At 47.6% G+C, this 10,223-nt stretch overlaps 1 protein-coding gene across 2 annotated transcripts; it reads right to left on the bottom strand.

Annotated features, from left to right (window-relative positions):
* Positions 1-1,947: 1,947 nt before the first annotated feature.
* Positions 1,948-9,591, bottom strand: TNFRSF17 (TNF receptor superfamily member 17). 2 transcript variants are annotated; one of them, XM_032976406.2, is made up of 3 exons: positions 8,951-9,591; positions 6,111-6,245; positions 1,948-5,410 (listed from the first exon to the last, which is right to left on the bottom strand). In XM_032976406.2, exons 1-3 carry the CDS (start codon positions 9,165-9,167, stop codon positions 5,220-5,222), a joined length of 543 nt encoding a protein of 180 aa, XP_032832297.1. In that variant the 5' UTR covers positions 9,168-9,591; the 3' UTR covers positions 1,948-5,219. The 2 variants fall into 2 exon arrangements, with proteins under 2 accessions (XP_032832297.1, XP_032832306.1); XM_032976415.2 differs by having other exon boundaries at positions 1,953-5,410; positions 6,111-6,242; positions 8,951-9,588.
* Positions 9,592-10,223: the final 632 nt, after the last annotated feature.

Raw genomic sequence — 10,223 nt, 5'->3', positions numbered from 1 at the left:
TTTCTGGGTTGGGACCCCCAGACACCCTGGAAGATTTAGTCCCCCCCAATGTTGACTCCATGGCTACGGCCTTCATAAGAACACAGGGAGCGGTGGCATAGGGGTTAGTGCATTCAATTGCGATGGTGGCAACCTGAGTTCAATTCGCACCAATGGCTAACCAAACCGCACTGACCATTGTGAAGTGGTGAAGTATATCTTAACAACCTGCATAACCAATACAGCATTGGGAGCCCTTCATCCAGCATTGGATAAACAAAGGGCTGGTCATTGTTATTCGTATTAGTTATTGCATTCATAAAAAAATATACAATTGAACCAAATTTGTATTATGAGACATTATTGATTTTTTGGCTTCACGTGGGTAAGCTGCCGTGGCTTTTGTGAGATTTGTGGCATGATAAAAAAACTGGGGATAATCGATATCTCACACCGAGAGTAGTCGGAGTGATGTTGGAGACACCGCGAATGAAGGCCGTGTGATGCCACAAGTTGACTGCTGCTGTCATGCCACTGTGGGAGTCGATACGCAGGTAAAGAAAAGAGACAGTGGACCGGAAATAATAATAATTGTGAAACCGAGTTGCGCTGTTGTAAGCGTATTTACACCGCGCCCACATCCTGTCGCTCGAATACCTTTCGGATGACACGTCCACATCGCATTGCGAGACCGCTGCAGGTGGGTGGAGTCCCTGGGAGGCGTGTGAGTGCTTGCATGACGCGACTCGGAAATGACTTCCAGCCGAGGATCAGGTTGTGTGCAGTACAGCAAAGTACCAGGCTAAAACTTTACACCCGGGGACAGCCGCGTGGTGTTGAAATAGCTGTGGCCGATCTTGTATCTCATTGACTATTTGGGGCAACGGCCTTTTTTTACGTCACATCGGGAGGCCAGAGAGATAAGAGTGGATACGGTTTTGGAGGCTGCACTATGCTGCACTTGTGTATATCAATTCGCCTGGGCAGCTGACGGGATTCATTGCGTTGCACCTATATGACCTTCTGCGAATGGCCCCATCGCATGTCTCAGTGACAGTACCTTCTGACACTCTTTTGTACGCTCCCTTCTTTGCCAGACCCAATGCAAACAAACGGTTACGGTGGTCCAGTCCAGCCAGAGTTGTCCAGTCCAATTGGAGTGTCTCCCTCTTCTGATAAATTCAGGGTCCAAATTTGCCAGATACGAAATTACCTGCCAATTACTCAATTGGGATTATGCTGTACAGTACATAAAACTAATCGCCCCCTACCGGCATTTTAGGACCCCTGGTCACTCTTGCGAATGAGCCACATCCTGGTCTCTTGAGTTCTCACCCAGTTAAATAAAATCAACTCTATTTTGTTTCAAACCAGAACAGTCCATACACCAGCTGTGTTGTTTTAGTTTTCAGGAACAAAGCAACGAGGATAATTGTGTCTGGTTTGGGAATCGTGGATTCTCACCCAAATTCCTGGCCCCAAACTTGCTTAGCGCTCCAGTGATTGGCATGGGCCCTGTTGTTGCGAATTAAACGAGGCACCGTGTCCCATTCCGCCCTCTTGAGAGACAAGCACTGCCCCCCCCTCAGCCTGTGCAGTTGCACCACCAGCACACTCAAGAGCTACGCCAACTGAGCGCTCTCACGACACACCTACACACTTCGCCTTTTTCCATCTACTTTTAGATTGCCAGGTCTGGCAAAACCAAAATATTGCAACCATAATTCCAACCCTGGCCTTTATTGCGATTGTGGGATTGTTTTTTTTCCCATCAATCCGAGCTACCAGGTGGTGCAGGAGCTAACGCACTGTGCTATGAATCTAGTGAGTTCAGATCCCAGGGACGGACAGAACGAGACTGTTCAGGTGCGAGCGATATCTAAAGCAGCCGTGGACTACCACCTTCACAAACCACACAATACCTTGCTGATCAAAAGCCGCAGCTCTTTGCTAACCATCGAACAAAGACGGTCACTGCATCGCGTGCTTTCAGATGCTCTTCGGCGGCCGTCTGGAATGCTCTTCCGATGTTAGGAATCTAGATTTAAAGCTAATTTCTCGCACATCCGATTAGCACGGTTGACTACGTACGGTGCAAAATAAGTTCAGCATACTGTGCATACATGCACTAACCATCACGGTAATGTATGGCCAAAGAACCACCATGACCAACACGGTGTAGGGCATTGACAAATGGATGATTTTTTATGTTTAAGCTACTAGCTAAGGTCCCATGCACCTGACTAATAATATGGTTATGAAACCTTAGTCAGCCACTGTTATACTTGCCCAAACATCAAAGTGACTGCCTCGAGAGAGTAGAAGAGGTTATATCTATCTAGGTTTCATAATTAATCGGATACCCCAGTTCTGTTTGGACTGGTTGAGGAATTGCTCTACTGGAAATATGTCCATACCATATTTTAAAGAAAAATCGATTTTTACAAAAGCATCATGGATCTTCCAGTAGGAATCAGCCTACTGGAAACATGTCCAAACCAGATAAAAACAATCTATATACGGAACGAAACACTTCTCCACAAATCTGGCTGTCGCCTGATGAAGCTAGTTGTAATTACTGGCAAAACTTCGTACTCCGATGGTAAATGTTGTGGCTCTCCAACACAACGGTGTGCTGTTCTAGTGACGAATTGGCATATTCTGTTTACGTGACAACCCTTACTAGTTGGCCGTGTCGGGTGGTGGCGGGTTTTAACGACACATTTAGATATTTACACGATCTAACCCAAAAAACCTCTATTATGGATGATATTGGTCGCGAAAGCCTACGTGATAAACTAAAAACAATCTATCAATTATGACAAAAGCATCATGGATCTTCCCGTGTTGTGTATAACTATTTATGTGCGTTGCACATGTGCACCTGTGTAAGCCGTGCACCACAACACAGACGAGCAGCAGGCTTGATGGAACTGGTTTAAAGTCGTGAGTTTTCTTGCCTAAACAAATGTCCTGCTGTTAGACTTTGTCCTAAAGGCCTGTTCTGTGCACATTCTGTTTGTTTGTGCGTATATAATACCCGTGATCTTCCACAATGGTGACTATAACGAGTTATTTACACAACTCGTAATTTAACTTTCCATCAGCCCCCTGATCCCCGTCCACTCCACGTGTTTGATGGAAATGGAAGTTGGCAACCACAATGGGTGGATTTCTTCTTGAACATATTGCACTCATAAAATTACACATGAAACACCATATTTTTTTACAAAATGTAATGTAATCTCAAGAAAGACAGTATTCACAAACCAGCGTGAACATTTTGTTAATATAGAAACTTACAATATTTTTTTAAGCGCTCCCAAAGCCATTAAAATTGTGGAATTTTTTTCTGTACAATTGAAATGGCCCACAATTTCAAGATTGTCATTTGGCATGTTGCCATGAGCATATTCATGGCATGGTGTTTTTATATCGAATATGGAATTTAACCGATGAGGAATTGGCAATTCACAGTTCATTTGTACACAGTAGCAAATGTTTTCAAATCAGATAAATACAACAGTGGAAACCATATACATAACCCGAGAACCTGGCCAGCAGACAATTAGGCGTTTAAATAACCCTGTTCTGGAACACAAGCTCTGCTTGGACCAGTTTAAGGTACAGATACAACCAGGTATTGTATAACAATATACAGCAACACTTGATCTGGTTGGGTAAAGTCATCACGAAATACATTTCCCCAGCAGGTGAAACTGTTTCACTTGTACATTATACAATACGGTGTATTCACTGATAAAAAAATATATGTATAAAATTTTCAATCGTAATTTATAATACCAATTCAATGAAGCTGCATGATTATTTATAAAGGAACAATAGTAATCAGCAACTGACATCGTTTGTCATATGTAGCACAAACACGCGTGTGCACATAAGACTTCACCTCTAGTTTGCAGACGTGTTTTTACATCTGTCACGCGTACGCAATGCTCGACGGACTTGTGGGGAGACGAAAAGCTGCAAGATAATTCTGAAATAAATATCACTGTCCAATTACAATAAGTGGAGAAAACACTGACAGTTTTTTTTCTGTTGGTGCCTTTTTTGTTACACGATGGAAATGTGACACGGGATTTCAAGAACAACACAGCGGGCCTGTGTGTTTTAAGGAAATGACAACTGAGCTCTCAGGCACGAGAGCAGTCTTCCTGTGCAAATCTGGCAAATGGGGAAATATAATCTGCTGTCTTGTCGAGTCTTCTCAATCCCAACCACTGACGATGTCAGATTTAATATCACTAAACCCTGAGCCAACTCCAACGGTGTACCTGCCTAAACGAGCAACACACTGACAAAATGCAATGCTAAGCTTTCCCGCAAGAATATTATCAAGACACAGGAAATGTAGTTGTTCGTGTGGCTAACAGAGAAAAAAAAACTCAGACGTGAGCATTGCAGTTTAAACTCCAGACCAGAAATCGAACATAACGTAGAAAAGTGAAGGCAGTGCTCCAGAATATAAGAACTATTTTACAAACCACAAAGTACTGTACAGTGGAGTGCCCCATCATGCTTAATTCACCACGGTCCCTGAAGAAGCATAGCTGTAGTATATAACTAAGTTTGAATCTCATTGTTTCCTGTATTCCCACGTGTTGGAGCTGTTCAATAGGGGGACAAGCTGAACATCCACACTCACAACCACTTCCTGCAAAAAATGTGGAACCTTACCATCTTCCCCCCCCCATACCCCTCCCTCTCCCTACCCAGTTCAAGTGTTGCAGAGTCCTTTACTAATGCCCCAACACACGTACAACGTTGGCAACGTAACCGGACAAACCTCACTCTTGACAACCGCATCACCACAAGCAAGCACAGGGGACCATGCATAGCAGCCTCAAGAGTGTCCCCATCCACCATCCTCACTGCCCTGATTCTCGCTTGGTACAGCCATCACTAAAGAAAGTGCAACCAAGAGAGGGACGTTATACGTATCTCTCCAATGTGTTTTCTCGGGTTGTACCGTGTGGTGTAATTGTTGTTGTTGGGAGATGTGTTCTAGTGTTCCTCTTTAGGATTGGAAGCTCTCAGAAACACGTGGTACAACCCGGAAGTTAGTCTGAGAGACAAAGAGAGCAGCCGCGAAAACCTGTGCGGTAATTTTACAATTTGCATTTTTTTAGTAGAACCCCTGAACAGCTTTTCCCTTCAACCTATCCCGTTTGGGTTATTCAGTATTCAGACCCTCATTGATGCACTTTCTCTTATAAATATCACCCTACAACAAGCTCAGATGGGCCTTCCAACCAATTTGAGGTCTCCTGGCTTCCCGACGTTGATGATGTGTCTTCTACGATGGGGGAGACTTCCGTGTCCTGCACTGGAGTAACTACTGAAGTGGAAAGTACGTCGCCAATCATCACGGTTGTCTCCTCCTTGTTCCCACTGTCCGTTGATATGTTTCCTGTGAAAATAAAAGCAGAAAGAGCATGCAAATTGATTAATCACACTTTCATAGAACATTTGATGTCTTTGCCTATTTACCCAAAACACTTCAGAGATTAAATATTGATTTGAAGCTGTCGTGACTGCAGGAATCCATACTCTGGTTCTTTCAGTAAAGTTACGTAGGTAGAAAAAATAATAGATCACGACGTTTCGATCGCCACACAAGCAATCGTCTTCAGGTGGGAGAGAGAAACAGGCTGCTGAAACAAGTCCTCATATATATAGAGCCGAGAGGGGGGGGGAAGAGGGGGCTGCCACATCGGGCAAGAGGGTGGGGGCTAGAGATTGTGCCTAAGCATGTGGGAAATCCTGAGATTGTTTATTTTAAAGAGTGTATTCATTATACACTAAATCTTATATAACTGTGATTGCATCGTTGAAAACTTTATCGGTTTTCACCGTAGTTTTTATGTGGCCTTTTAGTATTCCTTTCATAATTCTGGTCCGTGGAAACACGAGGTACACCGATGAACTTTTAAAACCATTAATCCAGAAAGGCCCTAACCAAGTATCAAGACTTGTGTTTGTAATGGAGGTGCCAATGAGAACAAATTACCCAGAGAAAACCCACACAATGCACGCGACTCCTCTTTAGATTTCTGCGGCACCATCCCGCCGCTACTCACAGTGGCCGTGCGGTGACTTTGGTTACGTACCGTCTGAGCTGTCTATCCGGATGACTCCGCCAATGCGCTCCCTGCATATGACCCCAAGCACCACCACCAGCAGCAGCAACAGGCAGGCCACCCCGGCCACCAGACCTCCAATAAGCACCGCTGACGGTTTATCTGCTGGGCATAAGAGCACTGTTAGCATGTTTGCACACATCGAACAATGAGTCAAGGGTTGATGCCACCCGTCCACAATTAGCATGCTTAGCAGGTCAGATCGGTCTCCTTACCACTGTGTTGACCCTTTCTTGCGATTTGATGCCGTTGTCCCAAACACATTTGTCAGGATATGTGACTGAAGTACTCCACAACACGTTTGTGCGCCATCTTTGGCCACAATGATAACTTAAAAGTGTGGAAATCGTCATAATATTGATGGCAAAAAACTTGAACACATTCGTCAATAACATCACCTTCTATATATACTATGAAGGGCCATTGCCCAAAGCGTCGCATATAAAATATTTATTTTATTTGAAGGTCAGTTTTATTAACGAATGTGTTGAGTTTTGTTCGTGTTAATTGTGCTTGTGCACCAGTGCCAACGCGGCAGCAGCATCACCAAATAACGTCTTTCGAAGTCCACAATATATTCGAGTAACACCCTGATCGTGTGCACAACACCCTGGTGAGATGGGTTCCGGAACCTGCAGAGACCCCCATGGGCATATGACCACTATTGGGTTGAGCGGTGGTGCAGTGGTTGGTGCGGTGGGCTATGAACCCGGTGGGGCCTGCATTCGATCCCCCTGCCACGGCTAAGATCAGTGAGCGAGTGAGGTCTCCCCCACCTTCGCCAGGCGTCATCAAGTATGATCGTCAAACAACCGCAATACCTACTCCACCTTGACCTGCGGCAAGACCCTCATCCAGCAGTGAACGCATGTACGTTGAACTTCTTTCGTAGCCAACCACGCTAATCGGGAGGTGCGGGGGCAGGACAACAACCTCAACACAAAAAAAGCAGTTCTGAAGAAATGAGTTTTGAAAAGTGTACCGGCAAGCAAGGGCTGCACGTAGTACACGGTACAACGTGAAGATGTGTGTCGCAATGCCTGGGCATTGCGACATCACGGGCGGCAACACCCGTCAATGCCTGAGCATTGCGACATCACCGGTTGGCGTCACCATTGGCCGCCGTGTTGGTTATTCTGGCAGGCAAATTCGGAGATTCCATTTCCAGCGCGTCACTAAACCACTCGAGAGTGAGTGATGTCCCCCGGGGATAGGGCTTGGCCGTCTCGGTTACAGGGGGGTGGAGTGGGTAATTGACACAGACCTGTCAACCCCTCACCAGTGACTACCTTACTGCAGACCATTTCAGACCTTATTAGTCACCCCGTGCCCTTATGAATCTCAACGTTTATCCTACAAAGTCCCATCACAAGGGAGAAACAGACAAACAAACTAGAACAAAAAAATGTTGCCTGTTTTGAGAGGTCTGTACGCCGTATGGGCCTCAAAACTCAATTTCACTGAACAAGAATACGGGCAAACCGTATGGGTTGACAGGTATGTTGACATTTAATGATTAACGACTCCCTTTGAATGGATACAACGGCCCGGTCTGTTGATAATAACCAAATAGGGAAATTCGACATTCTACGATTGGTCACCATTAAATCAACGCCGCCAAACACTTTGGCAAGTAAACACGACGTTGTTGGCCCAACGCTGGCACGTGGTTGGAACATTTGCGCCCAAAGTGATATGTCGACTGCGTTTGGATAATACACGAAAGGAAGCTAATGTTTCATCTGCGATGTATTATAGTTCCGTTATGATTACCGACACCAATAACGCTGTTCATTCAGTTTAAGACATGTCTTAATCCTAAGCCCTCTCTCATGATAGGCGAAGGTACTGCATCTACAAATCGTTCATACAATCTAGTGCAGTACACGTGTACGGCCTGTATATACAGGTATGTTGAACTTCTTTCGCACCGTACTTAGCCAACCGTTGTCAATCCGCTGCTTGCATGAGGGCTGAATGTACAATTTCAAGTACGTGTTTAACCAAGTCAAGAGAGAGTGCCCTTGGGGTCACCAAAATGACAAAGGAAAGCACATTCACGACGCAAATATAAGACTATCCGTGCAAAAAAAAACCACCGTGCCACAAGGAGACGTCCAAAATGCAAGAGGATACATTTCCTGTACTGAAAGTTGGCTTAGCCAGATCACCCTGCAAAACCCGTTCGTTCACAGAACACGTGACGTCGTTGTCGTTGCACGAATGTGTAAACCAGTGGTTCTTCACCTTCACTGCAGCTTTGCAACACTATTGTGCTCCACAGTTAAAGCAATGTAAAATATTAATAAATACACTGAGGGTTTGATGAAAGAAAGCAGTTGCACTCACGTGCCCGTGCTTAATTTGCGTGTTGATGATTTACCTTCTAAAAAAAAATCTGTCCATGTCTCGCACCCCCAAAAAGAGCGTCTCGCACCACAAATAAAGCACCACCGCTCTAGAGGATCGCTCGAGATATCTCCCTCTAGAGGGGGGGGAGGCAACGAACCAATCCCGCCAGCACATCAACACCGTCCCCAGTTTACTCGAATGCAGTTTTGGCGCTCAACTGCATGTCGATTCTGTCAATAAGACGGTCTTCAAATAACGCCTGAGAACCACGTGGTGCAAGGCTGCGGTAAAGGTTAAACACCACTGCTCAAGAGGAAGATATCACGAGGGCACGTGGCCTCCTCGTCCACGTCGGCCGCACATTCGGACGTCTTGGACGAGGAGGAGGAGGAGGTGGTGGTGGTGGTGGTGGTGGCAGCACCCATGCGTCGCTCCCCACGCATTCGCCCGCAACGCACCTGATCCCGAGGGGGCACTGCAGTGCGCGACGCACGCCTTGGGGGGCTTGGAGCAGCGCAGTTCGCAGCTAGCGCAGGCGCGGGTCAGCTGGTCGAAGTACTGCCCGCCGTGGCACGGCGCTCCGTCCACCGCTGCGGACACGGACGCGAGGCCGGTGGCGGCCACCAGCAGCAGCAGCAGCAGAGCCCCGCACGCCGGCTCCCGAGACGTCTCCATGCGCGTCTTGTTTCCTTCGTGGGGATAACGACGCAGCAACAGCAGCTCCTGCTGCTGCCACGACAATGAGGAGGATGACGACGACGAGGAGGATGACGACGAGGAGGAGGACGAAGGAGACGAGCGGCTGCGGTGAGCCCTCGAGTGTGGCGTCTAGAGCTGTTGTTTGGCGAAGGGGGGGGGGGGTGCCCGTGATGAGTCGTCGGAGCCCGGCGAGTTGGGATGAGTCACTGTCGTCGGTTGACTTTTGCCGCTTCTGCCCCAACGCAGATCGAGTGACTCGCTCCTTGGTTGCGCCGGCCGTCTGGTGAGGGTCGCAATGAACGGATCGTTGTTAAGCTGCGTCACGGGCGGGCGTGCGGGCGGGCTGGGGGAGGACGTTGCGCTAAGCCGGCACGGCACAACAAACTAAATACAAAGGGGGGAGGAGGAGGAGGCGGCGACTTTTGCGCGGCTGCTTTGGCCACGAACCGACGGCCCCCAGCCCGCCCACGCGCGCGCCTCTCGCCACCCCCCCCACCACTCCTCCACCCACCACCCCCCACCACTCCTCCACCCACCACCCCCCACCACCCCCACCAGCTCCCCCCCACCACCTCCCCCCCACCACCTCCCCCCCACCACCTCCCCGGGGGGGGGGGGGTGCTTCGCGGGCAGATTTTGTTGTGAACTTGGCGAGGAGGGGGCCCAGAGGTTCGCTCGCCGACTTCCCACGCTGCAGGAGTTGGATACAAACAACAAGAACAACAAAAGTCGCCCACCACCAAATGCAGCCACGCACCGGCACAGCCGTAACGCGTTCGCATCGTTAACACGCGGCGACGATTCATTTATGGATTCATTTATGGAAGCTGTACACCGCACAGACTTCGCCTCTGCTTCGATGATTCATTGAGATGGCGCGTTATTGAATGTTGGATTTCCCCCCCGATCCCCCTTCTAATGGCTTTAATCTTAGTTGTCTTGTGGTTGTTGTTGTTATTTGACTTGCATTCCACTGGGATTTTTGCACACAGCGTTGGTGTACGGTGCTATTTCAGGAATATTTTGATATTT

The sequence above is a fragment of the Petromyzon marinus genome, chromosome 3 (assembly GCF_048934315.1).
Source record: "Petromyzon marinus isolate PM22_M1 ecotype Great Lakes invasive population chromosome 3, UKy_Petmar_22M1.pri1.0, whole genome shotgun sequence".
Taxonomy (NCBI): domain Eukaryota; kingdom Metazoa; phylum Chordata; class Hyperoartia; order Petromyzontiformes; family Petromyzontidae; genus Petromyzon; species Petromyzon marinus.
The sequence above is the reverse complement of the archived record's forward strand: the minus strand, read 5'-3'. Positions and strand labels throughout refer to the sequence as shown.